The sequence below is a fragment of the Geotrypetes seraphini genome, chromosome 9 (genome assembly GCF_902459505.1).
Source record: "Geotrypetes seraphini chromosome 9, aGeoSer1.1, whole genome shotgun sequence".
Classification (NCBI taxonomy): Eukaryota; Metazoa; Chordata; class Amphibia; order Gymnophiona; family Dermophiidae; genus Geotrypetes; species Geotrypetes seraphini.
In genome coordinates, this window is record NC_047092.1 from 160,858,504 (window position 1) to 160,886,176 (window position 27,673).

At 43.6% G+C, this 27,673-nt stretch overlaps 1 protein-coding gene across 1 annotated transcript in view; it reads right to left on the minus strand.

Moving 5' to 3' along the window:
* Positions 1-27,673, minus strand: part of SLC33A1 (solute carrier family 33 member 1) — a 34,081-nt gene that overhangs the window by 5,807 nt on the left and 601 nt on the right. The window contains 5 exon segments of the mRNA XM_033958615.1: positions 4,682-4,897; positions 5,988-6,105; positions 9,160-9,344; positions 14,790-14,980; positions 26,780-27,540. Coding sequence (XP_033814506.1) covers positions 4,682-4,897; positions 5,988-6,105; positions 9,160-9,344; positions 14,790-14,980; positions 26,780-27,512 — 1,443 coding nt within the window. The 5' untranslated portion in view covers positions 27,513-27,540.

Consider the following 27,673-nt stretch of genomic DNA (forward strand, 5'->3'; position numbering starts at 1 on the left):
TGAGGGAGAAAACCGAGAAGGCTTATATCTGTCAGCAACCACTATGGGCACTACAAACATGGCAGCAGTTCCTGTCAAAACTGTGTCTGCCGCCGCTTTAGCCACATTAACTGTTAGCTGCAATTGGCCAGAGCAGCCAAAGAAACCTGAGCACTGCTTATTAACAGTGCTTTTGTCCCCAAAAGAAAAGGAAATTGCAGTTTCCCCTTACATTGTGGCCATTTTAGCCGACCTTCACACCCCACTTGTTTTTTATCCTGAAGCACTACTATAGTGAAAACACATTAGCAACCCTGTCCAGAGACTAGTCTGAGAAAATTAACAGAGCCAAAAACAAAAGCCTCTACAGGGAAACTCCCTCCTCCTCCCAGATAACCACATTGGGTAAATAAAGACCAAAAAGGAACCGAAACACAGGCAAGTTTTTCAAGTTTTCAAGTTTTATTAGGATTTTATATACCGCCTATCAAGGTTATCTAAGCGGTTTTTACAATCAGGTACTCAAGCATTTTCCCTATCTGTCCCGGTGGGCTCACAATCTATCTAACATACCTGCTAGTCAACTGCTAGTCAAGTTGTCTGTTGGCAGCAATTAAGTTTGGGCACTCAAAACTTTCCCCCAAGGGAAAGGTCCAATGTACAAGAAAAACCTAACCCCTTAAGGAAAGCGTCAATTTAGTTGATGGACCTGGAATCCCCCTAGGTGGTACACCCCCTCACTTTTGTTTTGTTACACATATGGGCTGACCAAAAAAAGGTAATAAAATCCTACTAGACTACACAGGAAGCCTACCAGCCTGTATCATGCACCACATTATCTATGGCAACTCAGCCGTCCCATCAAACTCTTAACTGATGCATGGTCCACCTCACGCAGAATTCTCAACAGGATCCAATTAAATCTCCCCTAGACAAAAAATATCAAGTACAAACGAATCTTTCAGTCCATGTTCATCTTCCTCGGAATCAAAATCTGGAATGATCTCACAGAGAATATAAGAACGGAAACCAACCATACCCTATTCTGAAAAAAACTGAAAACTTCAACTCTTCGACAATTAATTCTTCTAAAGATCTTCATAAGCACCTGACCTTTACTTAATTCGACTAAGTTTTTATGTTTCCTGCCCCCTTCCCACTCCTTCCCCCCACCCTATCCCTTTCCCCTCCCTTCGCCTAGAACCTGTTTAGGTATGCACGACACACAAATATTAGATTAGAGAAATACTAACTGGCCAGGGGGATGTACAAGATTCTTAAGTGATGAAATCATAGCCCAGTAGTTCCCTGTTTTCACCTGCTGGCAGGACAGTACAAACCTAAGCATCTGGACTGGTCTTGAGGGACAACAACGAATTAATAACTTTACATTTAAAAAACAGAGTTAAACAAATCATTTTATACAATATGGGGGCCAAAGCTTCAGGTTATAATCAAAAAACTAAGATGTCCCAAAACTGCTTAAGTTGGCACTTGGATAGCCTAATGCCTACAATCAAAACCATTTTCCTGGATGGCTAGTGGAACATTTCTTCCGCTGTGCACACAGAGTTCCAGGGGGCATGTTAGATGCATGTTATGATAGTGTTTGGGCAGGCTTAAGGCATGCTTAACTTGGACCTCCAGAACATATAATGCAAGACATCCTGGATGAACTTAAGACATTCGGAGCTAGACCTGTTTTAGAAGCATCTAAGTTTCACAAAGGTACCCAAACTGGCCAGATGACCATTGGATACATTAAGGTATGACACCCCCTGAATACCCACACTCTCCCACTCCTCACTAACTTTCTCCCATTCCACAAAAAAATCTGAATGAAAGAGTATATGCCTGTTTCTAAAACAGCAGCACTTTGTATGGGAAAGCCTAGTACAGGATCACACAATATCTTAAATAACCTGGTGGATGGGCTAGGTAATCATAGAGAGGAGGACCCAGGTTCATAAGGCACTCTAACAAGTACATTTATTGTGGAAAGTGTGAGCCCATCAAAACCCTACTCTACTACTACTATTAATTATTTCTATAGTGCTACCAGACGCACGCAGAGCTGCATAGAGTCACAAAGAATAAGAAAACAGTCCCTGCTTGAAAGAGCTTACAATCTAAACAGGCAAGACAGGCAAACAGACAAATATAAGTGCCACCTGCAGCCAGGAGAGCTATTGGGGTGCTAGATAGATGGGTCTAATAGGATCTGGGGTAGTTTTGGAGGGCTCACCATAAACCTATAAGAGGTATATGGTGAGATGTACTTCTGGCACTCTCTATGTGAAGTTCACAGCAGTGCCCTCTAAGGTGTCCCATTGCTCTGTTAGCATGTCTGTATGGCCAATCCATCACAAGGATGGCCATTCCCATGTCCAAATGGTCTGGATTTGGACATTTACAACTTGGACATTTCTGTGTTTGAAAATGAGGTACAAAGTTAGGCATCCTAACAGTTGGACATCCTGTCGGCTGTCCAAGTAGGCAATTTAAAAAAAAAACACACACAATTTTTTGGGCATTAGCTGTTCAGCTTCAAAAATGGGCGTTTCTATGCTTCTGACTTTGGAAGTTTAGCGGAAAACATCCAAATCATACTTAGACATCCTTTTTGAAAATGGCCCTCTAAATGTTCTATGGATTCTCTGTCCTCACTTTCTTACTATGGGGTCCTTTTATCAATCCACGCTAATGGGGTTAGCGCATTGGACATTTCATCATGTGCTAACCCCTGCGGCCAGCTAAAAAACAAACACCTGCTCAATGCAGGCGTTAGCGGCTAGCACAGCAGGCAGTTTAACACGCGGTATTACACGCGTTAAACTCCTACCGCAGCTTGATAAAAGGACCCCTATGTTTTACAACAGATGACGATATCAAACAGTTAAACCTGAACCTTTGGAATGCTACCAGAAGATGAGTAAAACATTTATAAAATGGGTGGGATCGAAGAATTTGTCTCACTACCTTAGAACATTCCTTAACCTGCATCTGAAAGCTCAGTCATAAGTTTGGGCCTAATTTTGAGTCCTTCTCATCTTGTATAGCCATATGTTTGAAAATGAAAAGATTTGTCAAAGCGGTTGCCAAAATAATCAATATTCCAAAGCACCTTTAATCTTAAAAAAACTGACCGTTAAGCTATCCTGTGAATGACTATTAAGTATGTATCACAACATTTAGTAAAACACTTGAAACTCTGCATTATAGCTCAACTAAATAGCTTTTTAAAAAAATAATAATAATACAAAAAACTACTGAGTGAAAAGGTTCTGTGTATTTCTTAGAATGATGTACAGGAAAAAAAATTTGCTCCTTGATAAATTATAGAAGCATATTAGCAGTTAGCACTTCCAAATTAATCATGCAAACAAAACTGAAAAAAAATAGAAGGCAGATTAGATTAACAACATTAATTTTAACTAACATTCATATACAATATTGCTCATTGCTTCTGTTAAAAAGCACTACTAATTATTTCTATGGTGCTTGTAGATGCATGCAACCCTGTATAGACTGTAAGGTCCATGAAACACGGACTATCTTGTAAAGGGGAATATGTACAGGATAAATAAGAGCGAGAACAGGAAACGTATGTATTACAGAAAAAGTACAGGTATTTGTGTCTTAAATTTGATATAAAATACAAAGTATAAAAAATACAGTATTAAATAAAAGCAAGGTCACTCCCATTACTTAATGTTAGCACTGTGAGCTTTGATACACAAGTTGTGGATGTGATTTGTTTCCCTGGAAACCAATAAAAGCCTACATCAGCAACACTGGTTTCCACAGCCTTTTGTATCAGTTTTGATATAAGAGACAAGCATATCTTGATATATTGGCTTATATATTATACCTTAGGGACTCCAAGAAGCAGCTCCTTGGCATTCTACAAGTACAGTGGAACCTCGGTTTGCGAGTAACCCGGTTTGCGAGAGAACGAGAGCCAGAAGGCCTTGAGCATGCGCAAATGCTCAAGGCCCAGCCCAGGCAAGAGGCGGGAGCTCGCATTCATCCTTATAACGAGCAGAAGGGGTAAGGACCGTGCTTGGGAGGAAGGGCGGGTGGATGCCGCTTTCAGCACGGGGGTGCTTTGCGGTTCTCGCGGGGCGGGCATTCGCAGGGGGGAGGGGGGGTTGCAATGCCGGTTCAGAGGTGTGCGATGCCGGTTAGAGTGGGGGGAGGGGGTGATGGAGCAGCGCCGGTAGCCTCGGGGGGGGGGGGGGGGGGGGTTGGTGGAACAAATTGTTCAAGTTTCTATTATCTTCTATGGGGAAAGTTGTTTTGATATACGAGTGTTTTGGTTTAAGAGCATGCTTCTGGAACGAATTATGCTCTTAAACCAAGGTACCACTGTACTGAGACAAGCAATAAATTTAAAAAAAACAAGCTCATCTCCAACATACTCCTGTTTAGGGGTAAGGTTCATTTTTGTCATGGTTTGTGCAAAACCAATCCATTTATAAAAACATTGCCCTGAGATTTAAAGTGTACCAGAACTGGTTTCTATTCATTTTGCCTGAAATGTTGTATAAAAGGAAAAGTGACTTTAAGGAAGTAGCATAAATAAAATTAAATGAACAGGGATGCTGTTTTTAGAGAATAGGAATGCTGTCTTTCAATCTGAAAAAGAAGCATTACAGATAAACTAAATTTTAGAAAGAAAATTACCTCCCCAGACACTTACTTCTGAAGCATCAACAGTTCCACAGCTTTGCCCCTGGGCTCCTACACATTCTTTCACTGTCAGAGGATCCATAAGCCAGAGAGCTACTGTGGCAGGCCAGTTTCCTCCAAGATTTGACACAGTATTTAGAAGGGTCATGTATGTTCCTCCAATTAAAGGATCACTAATTTTGGCATTGAAGGCCATAATGGCAACATACATGCTATATACCGTGACCTGTGGATAAAAACCCCCAGCAAGTTTGAATACACATCATGGAATAAGTCTATTGCTAACCATAAACCACCTAAAACCTTGTATATCTTCAAAGTTCTAACATGCAATTTCCCTAACTTCAATTTATACCACAGATGAGACATCTAAGTGTATAGTCTATTTTGAAGCTGAAGATGACTTAGAGGAGGTTTGCATAGTGCACTGCTAGAGGCAAATTGAGAAATACCACCAAGCAAGCTTTAGTGAATCTAAAAAAAGTGTACACTTTGAGCCCATGTTACAGCAGTATTGTATGCAATGGTTTCTTTGTAAACTATTCTTATCTTCTGCCACCTTATGCAGTCACTATATTCTACTTCACTGCACAAAACTTTGAACATCTTAGGACCATGACAACTGCTGCTCCGACACTGGTTTGTAAGTTATTTTTTTCCTTATAATACATTATACAAAGCCTTAAGCCTGCAAATACCACAAATAGCTGATAGCAGGTTACAGGCCCATTCAAGAATTTACAAAATAAATCATCAAAGTGATTGTTCATCTAATAAAACAAGCTTTTGAAACAAAAATGTCTAACTCCTGGTAACTCTTAATCTTTAGAATTTGTAACGCAAATGAATTCCAGAAAGAAACCCCAACAAAATAATATCACAGTAATCTACTTGATAGGATTATGGCTTGAATTATGTAAACGCTAATGGATCAAAATACTTTATTATGCATAACTTTTTTATCTGCCAATATGGAAAACTATGAATTTGCATTCCCACATAGATGGCACCACAGATAAACAAAAGGTAAAAGGGCAAAATGACCATATAGCTTCATGCTCAAAGGAACAAGCTGAGCCAGTCTTGGTTTTTACTTTACTGCATTCAAGGAGATATAATCCTGCAGTTCTAAGGGATTCATTAGGTAAATCAGAGCACTCTCTCCAGGCATATGAGAAAAAGTCCAAAACACTCTCAGCTATAAATCATTATGTGGTCCTTTCTTAGAGCTTTACATGATGATTTGTGTCATGAGACATTTCTCTAAAGGAATGAGAAATTAAAAAGTAGGTTATCTAAGTAAAATATAACAATACCTGATGTAAGGCATAACTCAGCAACACAACGATATAGTAGTAAATAGGGAATCCTCCTTCATGAGCTACTTTAGGAGTCCACCAAACAAGTATAGCAAATTCCAAGCCCATTAGTAACCTACAAAAGAATGAGGACAAAAAAGGTCAGAACAGAGAAAATTATAAATAGGAAAATGTAAAAAGTTTGAAATAAAGTTACCCCAATGACACCTGTAATATGTTCAATTTACCCAGCCTTCCCAGGACTTTCCTCACTGTTCACATGCATCTCACTGCAAAGCAATCCACCATAACTTCTGGTCCTTTGTTTTCTCCTATATTTCCACCCATATACAATATTTGGGCAAGTACTGCAGCAGTCTCCTAAAGCAGGCATTCTCAGAATGCACATTTTTGGTGGTTTCAGAAGTGCTGCTACCAGCCACACTGATGATGATTTTTCCTAAAATATGTATTATTAGTATACTTCCATATTGTGGTTGGTGGCTACTTTTAATAAATACTGTCCTATCAGATGCTAAAGTCTGTAGGAGTGCTCTGATGCTAACAGAATTCAGCAATGTTTAGGATAGCAAAGAGGGGCAGAGCCACTCCTATAGCTGAGATGGTTAGGAAACATTACATTTCCTTAATTATTCATATACACCTGTTTTAGAAAACAAAATAGACACATAGAATGAAATAGTTCAAATTATAAGTGTTTTGAGTTTTTGGAAGGTAACCATTTATTTTATTTATTTCAATATATGCTCTTTCAAAAGTCATATCAGAGCAATTTACAGAATTAAAAAAAAAATCATAACTGGAACATCTATTAATTATCAATATAAAATTGGCACAAAAGGGAGATTAAATACATAACTCAAAAATAATTAAGGCTCTCCCTTTTGTGTTCGGTATGCACCAAAAGGGATTCGTTGCTCAAAGACATTCTTCAAACACCAGACTGGCTTTCCACATGTTAAAATTAACAAAAGCCATGAATCTTTGGATGCAGAGAAGACCTTTAATCGTGTGGAATGGACTTTTATGTATCAAGCAATGGATTGGTTTGGTATTGGTTCCGGATTTATACAAATGATTCATTATAGTTGTCTTCTCCTTTATTTCTGTTGGTATAATGCATACACACCCAGGGGGAGGGAGGGCGGGAGGGGGGTATTTCTTTTGTATGGTTCTATTCCCTTATGAAATATTGGTTGGGTGGGATTTTTTTTTAATGTTGTATGGATTTATAAAAGAAAAATGCATATATGAATAATATTATTTGTATAGATACTGTATTGCATTTTTGTTAGCTTTAGAAACTCAATAAAGATTTATAAAAGAAAAATAATAATAATAATAATTAACCAGAAGACCAATAAATGCAGTAAAACATCAAGAGCATATACAAAAACTACCGTATTTTCACGCATATAACGCGCGCGTTATACACAAGTTCAAGTTCACGTTTATTTGATTAATCGCCTATATAAGAAATTCTAAGCGATGTACAGTTAAAACAAATTAAGGGAAGACTAACTGTCTAATAAGTTAAAAAGCATAGAACAAAATTGTTAACAGCTTATATAAAAAAGAAACAAGTTTAAATAAAAAACATATATCTCATTAATAGCAAATAAAACAATAGTAACCTGCAATTTAGGGATTTTACAAACCGTGCATAACCATGCGCGTTATACGTGTGAGCGTGTTGTACAAATTTTTTTTTTTCATTCTGATCCGGCATTCCCCCTGCGAACCAGCATCTTCACCCCCACTCGCGTCACCCCCCCTCCCCCACGATCCTACATCCCCCCCAGCACCGCAAAGACAACTCTTACCCGATTGGGCACCGGCACCGGCACCAGCACCAATGCACAGGATGTGCCAGTGCCAGTAGATCCTCCTTCGTTGGGTTGGGCTGGGCGGTGCGAGAGAGATCCTCCTTCTTCCTGTGCCGGGCTGGACTAGGCTTTGAGCATTTGCGCATGCTCAAAGCCTTCTGGTCTCGCTCTCTCCGAGATAATCTCGGAGAGAGCGAGACCAAAAGGCTTTGAGCATGCGCAAATGCTCAAAGCCCAGTCCAGCCCGGCACAGGAAGAAGGAGGATCTCTCTCGCACCGCCCAGCCCAGCCCAGCCCAGCGAGGGAGGATCTTCGGGCACTGGCACATCCTGTGCATTGGTGCTGGTGCCCAATCGGGTAAGAGTTGTCTTTGCGGTGCTGGGGGGGATGTAGGATCGCGGGGGAGGGGGGGTGACGCGAGCGGGGGGAGGATGCCAGTTCGGAGTAGGCGGGAGGAGATTTTAGCATGCGCGGTGTACGCATGTGCGCACTATATTAAAATTTTATTACATAAATGTCTGTTCCCCGTGTGCTATACCCGTGTGCGCGTTTTACACGGGTGCGCGGTATATGAGTGAAAATACGGTAGATATCGGACAGTTAAGGTATTACATTCCTTACTAATCATATCAATCTTATAAGCTGTTGTCCTGGAGATCAGTTCTTCCTTTTTGGGTCACATGGAAACATGAAGGCAGATAAAGGTCAAATGGCCCATCTAGTCTGCCCATCCGCAGTAACCATTATCTCTTTCTCTCGCCGAAAGATCCTACATGCCTATCCCAGAAAACCAGCAAAGGCATTGGGGCATTGCACTTCAACAAGATTTGAGATCATCCTCTCACCTCAGTGCAGAAAAGTTAACAGGAAAATGTGTTCCCAAAACAAGAAGGTATGTTATAGTAGTTCTTTCTCAGAACATTGCTATATATCCCTTTTGCTCTTAAATTCTTCCCAGAAACCAATATTTGATTCTACAACTTGCAAGTGTTTTCAAGTGAAGGATGCATATTCTTTTATCAGACATAGCATCACAAATATAGGGTCTTACTTACTAATGAGCCTTAACTAGTAAACAGGTGCTAATGCACATAAAAGTGTTTTAATCCGAGTTAAGCACAGTTAGCACATAGGCCTGCTGATCATAATGGGGTTTGAAATAACATGTTATTAAGTGAGACCTCTAATAAAAAACAAACACACATTTTTTTCTGGGAGATGTAGACTAGATGTAGCATTTCAGTCTGCTAAAAGGTTCCTCCAAATGCTCTCACGAGGAAGATAATTTGATTCAGTTATATTTTCACAAGTTTTTACATAAATATTTTTTTAATTTTCCTTACCTAAATGGCATAGCTTTATACATGACATTCAGTGGCTGTGGGCCTGCAGTGTATTTGCTGATAAGAAGAGGCAGTAGTATCTGTAGAGGTACCATTGGAACCGCTAGAAGGGCTAAATGTTCTTTAGGAACACCTTGTTCCACCATCTTCAGTCCCGTCACTGCATCTGCTGCTGAAAACCCAATCTGCAATAGAAAGGATACACAATTTGGAAAATTCACAGGACATGTTTGTAAGGAAAATGCTCATAAACCCTCAAATATAAATACACATCAAAGGTCAAAATGATATAATATTGAAGTTATTCTTTCTGTAAAAAACATTCTAGCACCTAGATATATACTAGTTTTTCTTCAAAAATCTTTTTAAAACATTTAGATATAAGTAGGAGATTTTAACAAAAAAGGAAAACAGTAAGCCTTCCAGTCTTCTGCAGCAGTTCAGACATAGATCCTATAGTGGTGTTTACTGAATTCAGAAGCAGAGCCAACCCAGTTCTTAGTGGTCATGCAAAGAAATGCTGCAGAGAGAAGGGGGCAAGAGCCAGGCTGAAAGCATAGTGCCCATGTTGTAGGGTTCTGGAATGTTCCTTGCCAAGGATTATTACTATGACAACTGGATAAGTACAGTGGGTGTGGATATCAGACAGAGAAAAATCGCCAGGTACAGTAGTTCAAAAAAAAAAAAAAAAAAAAATCCAGGTTGTGCAATCTAAGTCCTGGCTTCAGTGAAGCTTGAATCCCACATCTTAAAAAATGATTCCGAATCACATTTGAATTAAAAATGTATATAGTTTTACATTACTTAGATCCATAGATGTACTCTACATTTTTTCCCTCTGACACAAATGAGATAAAGCACTGAATAACTACAATACAACCTCTCCCCCTTTTACAAAAGCATAGCATGTTTTTAGCGCCAGCTACAGCAGTAAAAGCTCCTACACTCATAGGAATTTTATGAGCATTGGCACTGTTACCACCGTGGCTGGAACTAAAAGCCACACTACACTTTTGTAAAAAGGGGGGTAAGTTAGAAGAGAGTCAGAAGAGTATTTAAAAGGAAAATACCATGGTATCAAGTATCATAATTCCACGAGTACTATCTTAGTGTTATGGTAGGATCCCAAATATAATGCAACAAGCCGAGGTAATGGGGAAAAGCTGCACTGTAGCTCTCATTGGGCAAGTGAGAATGGAAAATCTGGGTAAATAAACCCTTCAAAGAACAACGAGACTGACTGACAATATGAAACCTGCTTAGGGACTGTAATCCAATGCTTATACCAGCCTCATAATATATACATATAGATAAGGAATCCAGCAACTCTCAGCCAATGAGCCTGGTTGTTAACATACAAAGCTAAAGCCATCAAACTTGTTCATGGGTATAAACCTTGGCAACCATATCTAGTGAGCGGTGGTTTTCAGTTACAGGATTAACTTTCTAATTCAGATTCTACAAGAACTTGCTGAGCAGCAAGTCAAAAGGAATTATCTTACTCTGAGCACAAGAGCTAGCAATAGAAAATGTATTTCACAAGAAAACCACAAAATGTCGAACTTTAATATCAAATCATATAAGAGTTAAAACAGGAATGGAGGAGTGGTCTAGTGATTAGAGCTGCTGCCTCAGCACCCTGGGGTTGCAAGTTCAATCCCAGCTTGCTCCAGGTACCACAGTTAGTTAGATTGTGAGCCTGCTGGGATAGATAGGGAAAACACTTAAGAGTACCTGATTACGATTCAATGTATTATAAATTACTTTGGGTGAATCTCTTCATGAAAATGCAGTAAATAAAACACACACGCAAGTTCCCGTAAGCTTTTGAAAGTAAATGAAGTCCATACTCTGGTAATATTGATGTACACCAAGCATAAAAAGTACCTGGGGATGATTTAATGGTCTGAAGGTAACAAAACAGTAAGAGAAGACAGGAGTCAGAACCAGGGGAATGCTAAAATGTATAGAAAGAGACATAACTAATAGGAAAGAGGTGGTGATAATTGTTTATTGAAAGCTTCTATACCACTGCTAATGAGTGGGGGAGTCAATTCAGAGCGATTTATATGAGCTTCTGGAAAGGTGTTACAATACAGAGTTTGTTTCCTGGGATGGTTTCAACACAGACATTATTAAACCATAATCAATACATTATTAAACCTTAATCAATACTTGTACTTTTGTATAGAGTTAGCGTTTCCTGAGTTGGTTCTCAATACAACCCCTTAAACCATAAATCATTTTTTTTATTTCCACCTATAATATATAATCAATCTATCTGCTTATACAAATGACTGGTGAGATCTCATCTGGAGTATGGTGTCCAATTTCAGATACACAGAGTGGGGACAGTCCAGAAAAAGGCCATCAAAGATGGGGGAGAGAATAACATCAAGAACATAAATAAGCCTTAAGCCCCTACATATGCAAACCTACAAAAGAGAAGAGCCACAGGGATATAAGAAAAACCTTCAAATATCTCTGAAGCATAAAGAAGGCACTAGAAACAAAAACTTTTTTTTCTCTTTAGCAGAAAGAAATTAGGCCAAATTATGCTGTCAGGCTCCAAAAGAAGTACCGTATTTTCACGCATATAACGCGCGCGTTATACGCGTTTTTACCTACCGCGCATACCCCTCGCGCGTTATATGCGTGAGCGCGGTATACCAAAGTTTTAAAACATAGTTCCCACCCCGCCCGACGCCCGATTCCCCCCCCCCAGCAGGACCGCTCGCACCCCCACCCCGAACGACCGCTCGCACGCGCTCCCATCCGCACCCGCATCCACGATCGGAGCAAGAGGGAGCCCAAGCCCTCTTGCCCGGCCGACTCCCCGACGTCCGATACATCCCCCCCCCCCCCGCAGGACCACTCGCACCCCCACCCCGAAGGACCGCCGACTTCCCGACAATATCGGGCCAGAAGGGAGCCCAAACCCTCCTGGCCACGGCGACCCCCTAAACCCCACCCCGCACTACATTACGGGCAGGAGGGATCCCAGGGCCCCCCTGCCCTCGACGCAAACCCCCCTCCCCCCCAACGACCGTCCCCCCCAAGAACCTCTGACCGCTCCCCAGCCGACCCGCGATCCCCCTGGCGACCCCCACGGACCCCCCACCCCCCTTCCCCGTACCTTTGGTTAGTTGGCCGGACAGACGGGAGCCAAACCCGCTGTCGGCAGGCAGCCAACGAAGGAATGAGGCCGGATTGGCCCATCATCCTAAAGCTCCGCCTACTGGTGGGGCCTACTGGCCGTGGGCCCAATCAGAATAGGCCCTGGAGCCTTAGGTCCCACCTGGGGGCGCGGCCCTGAGGCACATGGGCCAACCCGACCATGTGCCTCAGGCCGCCGCCCCCCAGGTGGGACCTAAGGCTCCAGGGCCTATTCTGATTGGCCCACGCGCCATAGGCCCCCACCAGTAGGCGGAGCTTTAGGATGGATGGGCCCAATCCGGCCTCATTCCTTCGTTGGCTGCCTGCCGGACAGGCGGGGTTTTGGCTCCGTCTGTCCGGCCAACTACCAAAAGGTACGGGGGAAGGGGGGTGGGGGGGTCGTGGGGGTCGCCCAGGGGGATCGCGGGTCGGCTGGGGGGCGGTCGGAGGTTCTTGGGGAGGGCGGGTCGTTGGGGGGAGGGGGGGTTTGCGTTGAGGGCAGGAGGGCCTGGGGATCCCTCCTGCCCGTAATGTAGTGCGGGGTGGGGTTAGGGGGTCGGCCGTGGCCAGGAGGGTTTGGGCTCCCTTCTGGCCCAACTTCCAAAGGTAAGGGGGGGTGGAGGGTCGTGGGGGTCGCCAGGGGGGTCGCGGGTCGGCTGGGGGGGGCGGTCGGAGGTTCTTGGGGAGGGCGGTCGTTGGGGGGGAGGGGGGTTTGCGTTGAGGGCAGGAGGGCCTGGGATCCCTCCTGCCCGTAATGTAGTGCGGGGTGGGGTTAGGGGGTCGCCGTGGCCAGGAGGATTTGGGCTCCCTCCTGGCCCGATATTGTTGGGGAGTCGGCGGGTTCCCTTCGGGGGGAGGGATGGTATCGGACGTCGGGGGGGGGGGGCATCAGGCCTTTCAGGATGGGGACAGACCTTCAAGGGGGGACAGTGCATGGAAGTCAGGGGTGCGTGAACGGAGAGTCGGGACAGCGCACGGGAAAGTCAGGGCGGGCGAAAGGAGCGTCGGGCAGCATGCGCGTATCCCCGTGAGCGCGGTTTATCAAAGTTTTTGTGCAAAATCATCGTGATTTCTGCGCGCTATATCCGTGTGCGCGTTTATATACGGGTGCGTGTTATTTGCGTGAAAATACGGTATAGAATATTCTTCATGTAATGGCCTTTCAGAAGAGGAGAGGGCAACTGAATAGTAATGGAATTCAAGGAAATCTGAGGATAAACTCAAAAGGCCTCTAGATAAAACCAGATTTATTGGAATCCATGGCAAACACCAGAAATTAAACTGAGCAAACCAGATAAAGCTTACAGTCCTTATTCTGCCATATGTCTATAGTTTTTTTGTGACAGCAGAATTATGAATTCTGAGTTTACATTTTGGCTAGCTTGTTTCCTTCAATTTGTAGGCTTGAAACCTATTCAGACCCTGCTTCCTGCCAAGATGCAGAAGGATTTGGAGAATGCTATAACTGAGACAGAGGACAGAGATCTTCAATCACAGCTACAGTATTTCTATCCTTCTCTACACAGCATGAACATCACTTTAGCAATGCCCTGGCAACTGTACCTGAGGGACAAACCCTGGATTTTTGCAGTGTATCACACAATACAGTCACTTGATTGGTAGGCAAGGGCTCAGGACCCTGGTTTATAATGTTATTTAATACAGTGTTTTAGCACTCACTGAACTGTAAGATAAATCACAAGATTCTGATGAAACACAAACAAAAAACCCAAACATGAAATTATATCAAAATAAAACATACTTTACAGTCTTTTGTTATAACTAAGCCCTCTTGTGAAGGGAAATGTTTACAGTACCTGAATATAACTCACCTTCAGCTCAGATTTGGAAATAAGGCAAGTAATTACATCTAAAAAGCCAAACTCAAAACCATATTTAAAAAAAACGAAATCATTACTCCCTGTACTCTTCCATATTAAATTTCTTTGTGCTTATTGAAACTAATCTTTTACCAAACTCAATGGTTTCCATTCCCACATCTTGCAATCCCCCCAATCATTTTACACTTCTCCCTCAGTATTTGTGGGGGAGAGGGGCAGAGCCAGACCGCGAAGTGTGAAAAACTGCAAATAACTTCTTGGCTGGCTTCTGACCCACTCCCACCTCCCCTCATCCCGGTCTTACCTGGTGGTTCTAGCGGGCTTTCGGGGCAGGAGTGAACTTCCTACACTTCTGCCCATGCAGATCACCAATAGCAAATGACTGCAGTGAGTTTCCATAGTCTCTTGAAACTACAACAGGAGCTCACGGCAGCCATTTCCTATTGACGATCTACACAGGGCAGGAGCATAGGAAGATCGCTTCCTGCCCCGAAAGCCCGCTAGACCACCAGGTAAGGAGTAATCTGTGAAATACTAAAGGCTATAGCTTTTTCTCCTCCCCCCAAAAAAATTTGCAGATAATCGAAACCGCGAACCCCGAAACCACGAATAGGGAGGGGGAAGTGTACTCACTTTTGCTGTTAAAATCAGGAAGCAGAAGGAGAGCACTGCAGGCATCTGAACAATGCTGAAGAGCAGTCTGTAAGTTTCCTTGATGTTTTGTGTTTCTTCTCGCTGTTGCAGTCCTTTTTTGATATTCTTTTTTCAGCAGGGCAACCTATGGTTGTAGTGATTAAAAGACTGTTCCCAGAAAAACATGAAATCTGAAAGAGATAAAATTGCCAAGATGGGAACTGGCAAAATACCATCTACAACTTTTAATATATCACCAACATGAGATTCCAATACTAAGGGCTCCTTTTACGAAGGCACGTTAGCGGTTTACATGCGCTAAACTGCCGGCAGCGCTAGCTGCTACCACCTCGTCTTGAGCATGGTGGTAGTTTTTTTTCGACTAGCGCAGGGGTTAGTGCCTGATAAAAGTCAAGCACCAAAGTCGCTAATGCGGCTTCGTAAAAGGGAGCCCTAAGAGGCTTTTTTACTAAGATATGGCAAACTTGGTTACTACAGCTTAACATGGGACTTTATAACCCATGGTAACTTCAAATTTAATGTGGCACCTATTGGGGGTGTTCCCAGTATTTTCCACTGCAGGTTATACCTTAGCATTCAGATTAATGTGCAGTACCTGCTCCTGGTTAATATTGGAAATACGAGTTGAACCTCCTACTTAGGAGGAGGTAAGTGGTTTCCATTTTAACTCTGCATTAGCATGCATTAAGCGCAGTGTGTTAACTGCTAAAGACCTTCCATGCCTACTCTTCCCCCATGCCATGCCCTTGAAAGCACTTAAGGAGAAATTCTATAAATGGTATCTAAAAAGATAGGCGCCTAGAATATAAGCACCTATCTCTTGTCAATCACACTTAGGCAAAGGAAAAAAAGGACAAAAACCAACAAAAAAAACCCCCACAAAAAAAAAATAAATGTTATTGTTTTTTACCCTAACCTACTGTATTTTTCCTTTTATGTTTCGCTTTCTCTTTTACGATTGTAGTCCCTTCCCTTTCTTTCCTATTGTTTGAAGTAAGTCCATATGTCCTTATTTGTGTTTTATTAAGCTGTCTTGGTTGTATCTGTTTTTATGTAAATTTTATATTGTACATCGCTTAGAAAACTTGATTAAGTGGTTTAAAATTTTTTTTAATAAACTTGGAAAACTTGAAACTATTACAGAATTGCACCTAACTTAAAACTTAGGACACCTGTAATGTAGAATGGGGGTTTTAAAGGTCTATATTATAGGCAACTAAGTCCTTTAAAGAACTGTGCCTAGCTCTTCTCCCCTAAACATGCCTACTTTGGAGTTGGGTGCTGCTAGGTACCATGTGATGGGTGCCTATTTTTTGTAGAGTCATGCCTAAGAAGATAGGCACCTATCACCCAATTAGATTTTTTTCAATTAAAATCTTATTAAAGCTCATAATTGAAGCCAATTTACTAATTAAGTTAGGTCATAACTTTAGGTACCTCCTATACAATTTCCCTCTTAATGCCTGGTTTACTGCACGCTAACTGCAAAAATACAGCAAAGCCCCCTAGTATAGCTCCACGCTCATAGTTATGTGGTGTAAAGTTTACACTGTAAACCATGTATTACTTAACTTGGTTTAGTAAAAGGGCCCTAAGAATTATAAACTGAATTACTAGAGGTCAAGAGTAAAAAGTACATAGCCAGAAGAGTCCAAAAATGCATAGAAATTTAACAGAAAAGGACTAGTTAGCTGACCCAATCTGCATAGCTCTTAGTTGTGGTCTTCCTCCTCCCTCCACTACTAAGGTCCCTTTGTATTTATATTTTGCATAGCTGGATTCTGCAACTGTTGTAGTTCCTGTAACCTCTGCTGAAAATCTGTTCCAGGTGTGCACAGCCCTCTCAGTAAGAAAATACTTTTTTCACTAATTACTGTACTTCTGTCACTTCAGCTTTCCAATTGGACTACTGCTTATGTGCACGGATAAAAATAAGTTACATTCTCTGATCTACCAGATGCCAACTTTCCTGTTATGAAAGGAGAGCTTTACTTGTCCCATGGGTGAAAACAAAACAAGTTCCCATTAACCCTACTCAATTAACAAAAAAAAGAAAAAAAAAGTGAGATCACTACCTTGATCTTTTCACATGGAAACTGGTATACATTTTCTGGAAGAAACACATGCTGATACTCTTAGTCTAAGAAAATTTTTAGTTAGGATCTTTCCAACACCTTATCATGATTATCAACAGGCTGATTTTTCCTATACATTCCAACAATAAATAAATCTTTTAAATCCTAAGAAAGCTCTTGCTCTTCAAGGTACTTGTTATAGATGGTCAAAAATGCTTCTTTGTGTTCACTGCTAACACTTAAGAGGAGATTTTCTATACCTAGATGAATTTAATGTGTTTGGAACATTTTGCTTAGTTTTTCTAACTTTCTTATTTAAAACCCCGTGCACATTCTTAAAGCAGTTAAACTATCAATAAAATTTAGGACTGTCCCTCAATAAGGGTTTCAGGAAGAATTTTAGCAGCCTTGTGCACCATTATTTTAATAATTTTCAGTTATAAGATTTTACAACCAAACTACCAAGGTGCATAATCAAGTATTTTAAGAAGCCAAGCTGATGTTTCTGCTTTAAAGTATCATAAAATGTGTTAATTCAGCAGATTTGGCTACTTTGCACAAGAGAATCTTGTACAAGTTACTAATGCAAAATTTAAATCAACGATAGCCAAAATACATGGTCAAGTCACATTATTATGACCACCGCCTATTCTGACCTCAGGGATGCATAGCCAATGAACAAATGCAAATGTTGCACACAAAACTTTCGTGGGTATATAAGATGGATACAGCAAGTTGCCAATATAGCAACTGTGGCTGTCATGGGGAAAAAAGCACAATTAATCATACATTGAAACAGACATATCATTGGCTACCAAGATAAAGGATGGTAGCTTTTCAGAAACAGCGGAGTTTGTGAACTGTTCATAGGCTGCCTGTGGTTAAAGTGTACCATGAGTGGACAAATGGAACCTTCCGATGACCTCACGTGGTAACTGTGGTGCAGCATGCGCCATTGATATGAAAGGTGAACGTTGGCGGCACAGACTGATCGGCATGCTACAGTGAAGCAACTCACCATCCAAACGAACCAGGGTGCTTCCAGATATGTCCAAAACGACAGTTTAGCGAACCCTGTTGCAAATGGGCTCCAGAGCAGATGGGTGGCGATGTGAACCCATGCTTACAAGGGTTCATCACAAAAAAACAGCTGCAATTTGCACAGAGTACTGACATTGAACTTGCATCAACTGGCAAAGAGTTGCCTTCTCCATTGAGTCATGTTTTGAGCTCCATCAAATAGATGAACTTGGGTGTATCAGGCATGAAGCCGTTCAGAACAAACACTCAACAACCATTGTTGGACATAAACAAAGAAATTGGTGGTGGCAGTGTTATGGTCTGGGGAATGTTTTCTTGGTATGGTCTGGATCCAGGTCCCTTGATACCTCTGGAATGCTCACTCAATCGATATGGGTATCTCGCTATCCTTGGTAATCAAGTACACCTGTATATGTTGATAGGCTTCCCTATGGCGATGGGATCTTTCAACAGGACAATGTGACATGTCATATCACCAGCTACTTCCCTGACTTCCGAATTCCCAAGACCTTAACCCAACTGAGCACCATTTGAGACCATCTCGATCAACATGTTAGACCGACTGAAACCACCACCACGTACTCATCAGCAACTGTTGGACACTGCAGTCTACATGGCTTCAGATACCTCTAGCAACTATCTAGCACCTTACCAAGTCATTCCCCTGGCATCTGTCTGCGTCCGTGCTGCCAGATGGCGGTTATTATGGATATTAGCAGGTGGTCATAATATGTGACTTGACTTTGTATCTTCCATACTGCCTGGTGACAATTAAACAAATAGGCAAGAGGCCCTCTTTTACTAAGCCACAGTAGACGTTTCTCCCATGGCTGGAGCGCTACATGCATCCAATTCTCTATGAGCGTTGGAGAATTAGCGCTTCGGGTTGCAGTATAGAAACCTATACTGTGGCTTAGTAAAGGGGGGGGAGGGGGGGGAGGGGGAAAGAGTTAAGCTAGACCACTCATCCAGTTCCCATAAAAATGTAACAAGTAGCTACATATATATAGCGGTCTCACATAATCCTATATAATAAAACGCTAGTACCGCGCATGCAACACTCAGACCTGCGTGATCTGTAATCCCTGATCTTTGATCCGTAGGTCCGTGGCCAGAGTGCGTATGCGGCGGACAGATCGGGAAAGCACAGCCGGCGACTCCCCCCCTTCCGCCCTCACTCACTGCCAAAACCACCACCTCCTCCTTCTCACCGGCTCACCCGCTTTTAAATGAAGAGAAAAGCGCTGCACCGCGCTAACGCTGGCTTTGCTGTCTTCTGTCCACTGCGGCCCGCCCTCTCTGACTACTTCCTGTTTCCGCTAGGGTTGGCCGCAGTGCTTAGAAGACACCTAAGCCAGCGGCTGTAGCCGCCGATCTCCGTTCCTCGGGGGGGGGGGGGTCTGGGAGGAGAGGGATCGCGGCCACTCAGCGCCCCCCCAACCGAGGCGCCAGCAACTTTCTGCTGCCCGGAACCCGAGTCATTTGCCGCCCCCCCTCTTCCTTTACCACGGCCCGACTGGCGATTTAAGCAGCGTGGTGCCAGCAGTCTTCACACGCTGCTTCAGGCCCTTCTAGTGCCTGATTTGCTCCGGACCGTGCCAGAGTAAATCAGGGCCCCAGTAGAAGGCCCCGAAGCAGCGTGTGAACGACTGCTGCACACGCTGCTTGATCGCCATGTGTAGTCGGGCCGCGGGAAGGGAAGGGGGGGGCGGCAAAGGACTCGGGCCCCGCGTTTGTAGTCGCACCTGTGGGAAGGGAAATGGGGGTAGAGGAAACGCTAATGCTGCTGCACAGGGAACTGGTGTGGGGGGAGGGAAATGGAAGGGGGAGCGAATGCCTGCTTTGCACAGACAGACAGAGGGAGGAAGGGAGACAGAAAAGACAAGAAGAAAGACCACAGGGGCAGGTGCACGGGAAACTGGTGTGGGAGGAGGGAAATGGAGGGGGAGGGAAAGCACAGTTACTTACCGTAACAGTTGTTATCCAGGGACAGCAGGCAGATATTACCCACATATGGGTGACGTCACCGACGGAGCCCCGCAGCGGACAGCCTCGAAAGCAAACTTGCTTGAAGATCTCGAACTTTCGAGTACTGCACCGCGCCCTGGCGCGCGTGCCTTTCCCGCCCGAACTAGGGGGCGCATCTCCTGAGAGGATCCTCAGTTCAGATACCTAGCCAAGAAGCCAACCAGGGGAGGTGGGAGGGTTGTGGGAATATCTGCCTGCTGTCCCTGGATAACAACTGTTACGGTAAGTAACTGTGCCTTTATCCCAGGACAAGCAGGCAGCATATTCCCACATATGGGTGACCCTCCAAGCTAAGTAAAAAGGGATGGAGGGAAGTTGGCAATTTACGAAAAAAGATTTTGCAAAACAGATTGGCCAAAATGGCCATCCCTCCTGGATAAAGTATCCAGACAATAATGAGAGGTGAAAGTATGAACCGAGGACCAAGTGGCAGCCTTGCAGATTTCCTCATAGGAGTTGATCGGAGGAAAGCTACAGATGCCGCCATAGCTCTAAACTTTATGGCCCGTCACTCGACCTTGCAGAGGAAGACCAGCCTGAGCATAGCAAAAAGAAATGCAAGCAGCCATCCAGTTGGAGATTGGTACGCTATGATATAGGACGACCCAACCTGTTTTGGATCAAAGGATATGAAAAGTTGAGGAGATGTTCTGTGAAGCTGAGTGCGTTGCAGGTAGAAAGCCAAAGCACGTTTACAGTCCAAGGTATGAAGAGCCGCCTCTCCTGGGTGAGAATGAGGCTTTGGAAAAAATACAGGCAGAACAATAGACTGATTGATGTGAAATTCTGAAACAACTTTAGGCAAGAATTTAGGATGAGTACGGAGAACCACCTTGTCATGGTGAAAAACTGTGAAAGGTGGATCAGCCACTAGCGCTTGTAACTCACTGACACGACGAGCAGAAGTGAGGGCGATCAGGAACACAGCTTTCCAAGTGAGATACTTGAGATGAGCTTTGTCAAGTGGTTCAAAGGAGATTTCATAAGTTGAGCTAAAACAACATTGAGATCCCAAACCACAGGAGGTGGTTTAAGAGGAGGATGGAGATTGAGAAGTCCTTTCATAAAACGAGAAATCATAGGATGTGCAGAAAGGGATTTTCCATCCAAAGGCTGATGAAAAGCAGCTATAGCACTAAGGTGGACTCGGATAGATGTAGTCTGAAGTCCAGATTGTGATAAATGAAGTAAATAGTCCAGAACTGATGTCAATGAAGCAGATCTGGGTGGTAAATTATGTGTAGAACACCAAGCAGAGAATCTTGTCCACTTTTGACCATAACATTGTCTAGTGGATGGTTTTCTGGAAGCAAGTAAAATATCTTGTACAGACGGAAGAGAATTGAGAAAAGTCTGTTAAAGAGAAAGGTACCAAGCTGTCAAATGTAGAGACTGTAGATTGGGAATGAAGCAAAGATCCTTGATTCTGCGTGAGTAGAGAAGGAAATATTGGTAGAAGTAGAGGCTCCCTGGTGCTGAGTTGAAGTAGAAGGGAGAACCAAGGTTGTCTGGGCCACCGAGGAGCTATCAGAATCATGGTGGCATGGTCTGACTTCAACTTGACTAGAGTCTTGAGAATCAGAGGAAACGGAGGAAAAGCATAAAGGAACTGATTCCTCCAGTCCAGTAGAAACGCATCCGCTTCGAGACGTTGAGGAGTAAAGATGCGGGAGCAAAATTGAGGCAGTTTGAAGTTGAGGAGGTGACGCAAACAGATCTATCTGCGGAGTCCCCCAACGAGCAAAAATTTGGCGAACAGTAGGAGAATTGAGTGTCCATTCGTGAGGTTGTAGAAGACGACTCAATTTGTCCGCCAAACAGTTGTGTTGACCCTGAATGTAAACTGCTCTGAGGAAGATGTTGTGGAGAATCGCCCACTGCCACAATTTGAGAGCCTCTTGACAGAGGGAGTGAGATCCCGTCCCTCCCTGTTTGTTGACATAATACATGGCTACTTGGTTGTCGGTACGTACAAGAATCACCATGTCGTGAAGAAGATGCTGAAAAGCTTTTGAGAGCATAAAATATCGCTCTGAGTTCCAACAGATTTATAGGACACCTCCGGTCTGCTTGGGTCCAGAGCCCTTGAGTGCAAAGACCGTCCACATGGGCTCCCCATGCATACATTGACGAGTCGGTTGTGAGAACCTTCTGATGAGGGAAGAGGGTAAAACAGTAAACCTCTTGAAAGATTCAAAGAGAGCATCCACCAACGGAGAGACTTTTTAATGAAGGAGATGATGGAAATTAGTCGAGTTGGTGGATCCACTGATTGTTGCCATTGAGATGCCAGTGTCCATTGAGGAATGCGAAGATGGAGCCTGGCAAAAGGAACCACATGAACTGTAGAGGCCATGTGACCGAGCAGAACCATCATTTTCCTTGCTGGAATAGTGGAAAGTTGGAAGAATTGTTGAGAAATCTGAAGGAGTGCATCCTGACGTGGTTGAGGAAGGTATGCTCTCAGATTGATAGTGTCCAGAGTCGCTCCTATGAACTGGAGAGACTGAGAAGGAATTAGTTGAGATTTGGGAAAATTGATGTGAAATCCCAGACTTTGAAGAAAGAGAATAGTCTGTTGGGTCGCTACAATAACCCCTGAAAGAGAGGGAGCCTTGATGAGCCAGTCGTCTAGGTATGGAAATACTTGGAGACCCTGGTTGCGAAGAGCTGCAGCTACAACCACAAGGTATTTTGTGAAAACTCTGGGGGAAGAAGCCAGTCCGAAGGGGAGAACTCTGTACTGAAGATGAAGATTTCCTACTTGGAATCTGAGGTACTTGCGAAAAGCTGGATGAATGGGGATATGAGTATAGGCCTCTTTGAGATCGAGGGAGCACATCCAATCCCCTTGATCCATCAAGGAATATAGAGTTGGCAGAGTGAGCATTCGAAATTTCTCTTTGACTAGAAATTTGTTGAGAGCTCTGAGATCCAAAATCGGTTGCAAATCCCCCGTCTTTTTGGGAACTAGAAAATAACGGGAGTAGAATCCCGAGTTCCTTTGGGAGAGAGGAACTTCCTCCACTGCTCGCAGGAGAAGAAGAGCCCGAGCTTCTTGAAGAAGAAGAGGAAGATGCGACTGATTTGAAAGACACTCTCTTGGATGGCGATCTGGAGGCACCTGAAGGAGTCGAAGAGAGTATCCCTCTCTGATAATGGTAAGTACCCAGAGATCTGATGTTATGAGCTCCCATTGATGATAAAAATTGGACAGGCGACCCCCTATGGGGAGGGGAGAATTTGGAAACAGAGAAATTTGAATGCTCAAGTTGAGATTGTCAAAAAGACTGAGCAGGCTTAGTGTTAGCAGGGGTCTGTGACTTCTGTTGTCGTTGTTGTGGAGGAGGCCGACGAGCAGGAGGTCTAGAAAAAGCAGGAGTTGTTTTCTGTGGATAGCGACGTGGAGTTTGTTTAAAACCTCTAGTTGGTACAGGTTTAGGTTTTGGACGGATGAGGGAAGCAAAAGAGCGCTCATGTTCTGAAAGACGCTTTGTAGCTGCCTCAATAGAGTCATCAAATAATTCATTTCCTTGACAAGGAAGATTAGCCAATCTATCCTGGAGGTTAGGATCCATGTCCACTATCCGTAACCATGCTAATCTACGCATGGCTACTGCAAATGCCGAGACTCTAGAGGAGAGTTCAAAGGCATCATAGGAAGCTTGTAGCATGAATAGTCTCAACTGAGAAAGAGTCTTAAGGATATTTTTAAATTCTGATAGACGATTGGTAGAGATATCCGGGTAAAAGGAAGACAAAATCTTTAAAAAATGATTGAAATAGGACGTAAAAATGTAATTATAATTTAGAACTCTATTTGCCATCATAGAATTCTGGTATAAACGTCGACCAAATTTATCCATGGTACGGCCTTCCCTACCAGGAGGAACTGAAGCATAAATTTTGGATGGATGTGCTTTCTTTAATGATGACTCTACCACTAGAGATTGATGAGAAAGTTGAGACTTTTCATATCCTTTAGATGGAACCGTTCTGTAACGAGACTCCAATTTAGATGGGATGGCAGTGATAGAATAAGGAGTCTCCATATTGCGAGTGAAGGTCTGCTGGAGGACAGGAGTCATAGGCAATCTGAGTGACTCTTTAGGAGGATGGGGAAGCTCCATATCCGCCAGGTACTCAGGAGTATATTTAGAGTCTGAATGAAGGTCTAGCTTAAGAGCTTGGCCCATATCAAAAATAAATTTGGCAAAAGAAACTGATTTTGGGTCAGATGATTCTTCAGGAGAGCCACTGCGAGATTTATGTTGTACTGAGTAGGATGGAGAATTTTCTCTAGAGTATGTGGAAATGTCCGATTCCATACACATAGTAGGAGAAGAAGCTGTACTGTGAAGTGGAGTAAGAGAATGTTTCCTCTTCAGACTCCTGGATGGAGAAGTACCCGGTGTACGTGGTACCGAATGAGTCGAGGTGTGTGGAGAACTGTCTCGACGGACTGGCTTCGATGGGGTTCTGGATCGAGAAGGGCTTCGAGTGGAGGCTCGATGTCGAGATCCCTGCTTCGTCTTCGAAGAACGAGACAAAGAAGCCTCGGTATCCAACGGCGAAGACTCCCTCCGAAGCTTGGAGGCAACATGTCTCGAATGCTTCGGACCGATGCTTTGGAGGAGGAGAGCCCGGAGACGACTCCGATGAAGAAATGTTTTTCGGTGTCCGGGATCGGCTTCGGGAGACTGGAAGCTCCGGTTGAGTAACAGGCTGGTCAGCCCGAGGCAAGGTCGAGGACGGGACCAGTTGAGCCACCAAAGAATTAATCTGAGTGGTGAGGATAGACTTTAACATGTCTTCCAGCATCGGCACCGAGACAGAAGATTCTGACCTCGTATGTGCAGCAGTACGCTCCGAAGAGGGCGACCTCGAAGGTGAGTATTCCCTTATCTTGGAGGTACGCTTTGAAAGTGGTCGCGCCGAGGACTCTGGTGGCTTCTTGGATACGGCACCTGAAAGAGAACTCGGAGACTTACCCCCCGTAGAAGGCTTCGTGGAAGACGTCGTCTTCGAGGCAACCGAAGTAGAAGAGGTCGAGGCCTTCAAGACCGAAACTCCAGCCGGAGTCTGGGTCGAGGCCTTCGAGACCACAGGTGTCGAGGTCGTCGGAGTCGAGGCCTTCGAGACCGGTGCAGCCGCCACGGTCGAGGCCGGCTCCGAAGATTGCTCCATACCGAAAAGTTGAAAAAATTGAGCACAACGCCGCCGAAAAGCTCGTGGAGTGAGGGTAAAGCAGCGATGACAATCTTCTGGGGAATGAGAGGAACCCAGGCACTGTAAACAGCGGCAGTGGGGATCGGTGACCGAAATCACCCAATTACACTGTCGACAACGTTTAAACCCGGTAAGAGGCCGGGACATGGAAAAAACAAAGTCCGTGTCGAACGAAGGAGCCTAGGCCTAGGCCCAAAGCTCGACGGCCGAACTTAAAAGGAAAAAAGAATATACTTTTTTTTTTTTTTTTTTTTTTTAATACGAAAAAGAAAAGAAGAAAGATAAAATTAACACAGCGACCGACTTTAATTTAAAAGAAACAGCCGCGGTGATGAGAAGGCAATGCTGCAGAGAAAGAAAACGTGTCTTCTTGTCTCCGCGGAAATAAACGAACTGAGGATCCTCTCAGGAGATGCGCCCCCTAGTTCGGGCGGGAAGGCACGCGCGCAGGCGCGGTGCAGTACTCGAAAGTTCGAGATCTTCAAGCAAGTTTGCTTTCGAGGCTGTCCGCTGCGGGGCTCCGTCGGTGACGTCACCCATATGTGGGAATATGCTGCCTGCTTGTCCTGGGATAATGCTGCTTTGGATAGACAGACAGAGGGAGGAAGGGAGACAGAAAGACAAAAAGAAAGACACAGGGGCAGGTGCACAGGGAACTGGTGTGGGGGGAGGGAATGCTGCTTCGGACAGACCGACAGAGGGAGGAAGGGAGACAGAAAGAAAAGAAGAAAGACACAGGGGCAGGGAGATATACAGAAAGACAAACAGACAAAGGGGGCCAGGGACAGAGAGACAGAAAAAAAGACAGCGGGAGTCACATCAGGGAACTTTTCCAATGGGTGCAACTGGGCGGCTGTCGGAAGCCTCTGATCAGGGGCAGAGCAAGGTAAGTGTATCATAGGGATAAGAAGGAGGAGGGGGGATAAAAAGGAAGGGACGTCTACTGCTGGACAGGGGGAGAAGGAAAGAGGTGCTGATGGATGGGGGGGAGGTAAAACAAAGGGAGAAGGGCTGCTGCTGCATAAGGAGAGCTGTGAAGGGGTGGTGGTGGACACAGGGGAGGTAAAAGGAAGGGAGAATGGACAGGGGGAGCAGGCAAGGGGTGGTGATGGACAGCCAAGGAAAAAGAAATACAGAAAGAAAGAAAGCGGCTAAGGTGAGAGAGAGAGAAAGAAAGAAATAAAGAGGGAACACATATATTCTAGCACCCGTTAATGTAACGGGCTATAAGACTAGTTACTATATAAATGAGTTAATAAAAAATATGGTTTAACTTCTATTATCAATTTCTCAATTATTTTAATTGAAACAACAACAGATTAAGATATAAAATTGAGTGCACTTCATTGGTTAAAAAAAATCATTTTAGAAAATAATTTTTTAAGAGCAGTAGTTCTTAAACCTTTACTGAGGGCCCCCAGCTAGTCAGGTTTTCGAGATAGGCATGCAGATTCATTAGGAATATCACCTCTATTATATGCAAATCTGTAAATAGTTTAAATAAAAATGCTGGAAAAGAAAAAAAACCTGCAGAACACTACTAAAATTCCATCCATATGCATCACTGTTATATTTAGTAATACAAGCCAATACTACCTGCAAGGGTAACAATTCCTCTTGATTGTGGTGTAAACCGTAAATACTTGTTACAGAAATCTGCTGATTCAAGAGCCAGGAACAAAACATTGCCCATAAAGTATCCTGCAGTTTGACCCACAGAATTGCAAGTTGAAGCATACCCCACATTTTCTCTGGATAGCATAGTTAATGCCCAACCATCTACCGCTATGTCCTGGGTTGCAGCCAAAACCTCAAAAATGAAAAATGCAACAGTCAATGCAATTATATCAGGACTATGATGATCATTTCCCAGTAGAGTATGAACTTTAGTAGATAAATATATCATGAAGATCCCCAAAATATACTGTGTTGGAACCAGCCAGGATTTCCTTCGTCCAAATTTCTTGATATATACAGCATCCACCAAAGGTGCCCAAAGCAGCTTAAGACTGAATGGCCAGAACACAAAACTGAAAAAAGCTTGGTCTGTATAACTAACATTCTTGGTCTGCAAGATCAAGGGAATGCTTCCTGCTAAACCTAATGGAATGCCTTGCAAAACATAGAGAAACAACAGTAACAAAATATTTCCCAGTTCTCCTCTATAGCCTATTACCACTTTAGGAACATGAATATCACAGGCTTGTAACAAGGCTTCTCTGCCCTCTTCAACTTTAGTGTGGAAATTTTCTTCATTAATATCGATGTTCAAGGGTTGAAGGTTTTGCCGGCGTTGCCTGCTGTCTTTATGAGTGAGTGCCGGTGCCATTCCAGATTGCTTTGATTAGTTCCTCACACTATGTTTAGGGAGAAGAAGAAGACAAAAAAAAAAAGACAGTGAAAAAAATGCTACTGTTATTGCATTCTGCTAACTACCTACCATGGGCTGGAAAAGACATTTCCCACTTAACTGCCCTTTCCCAATAGAAT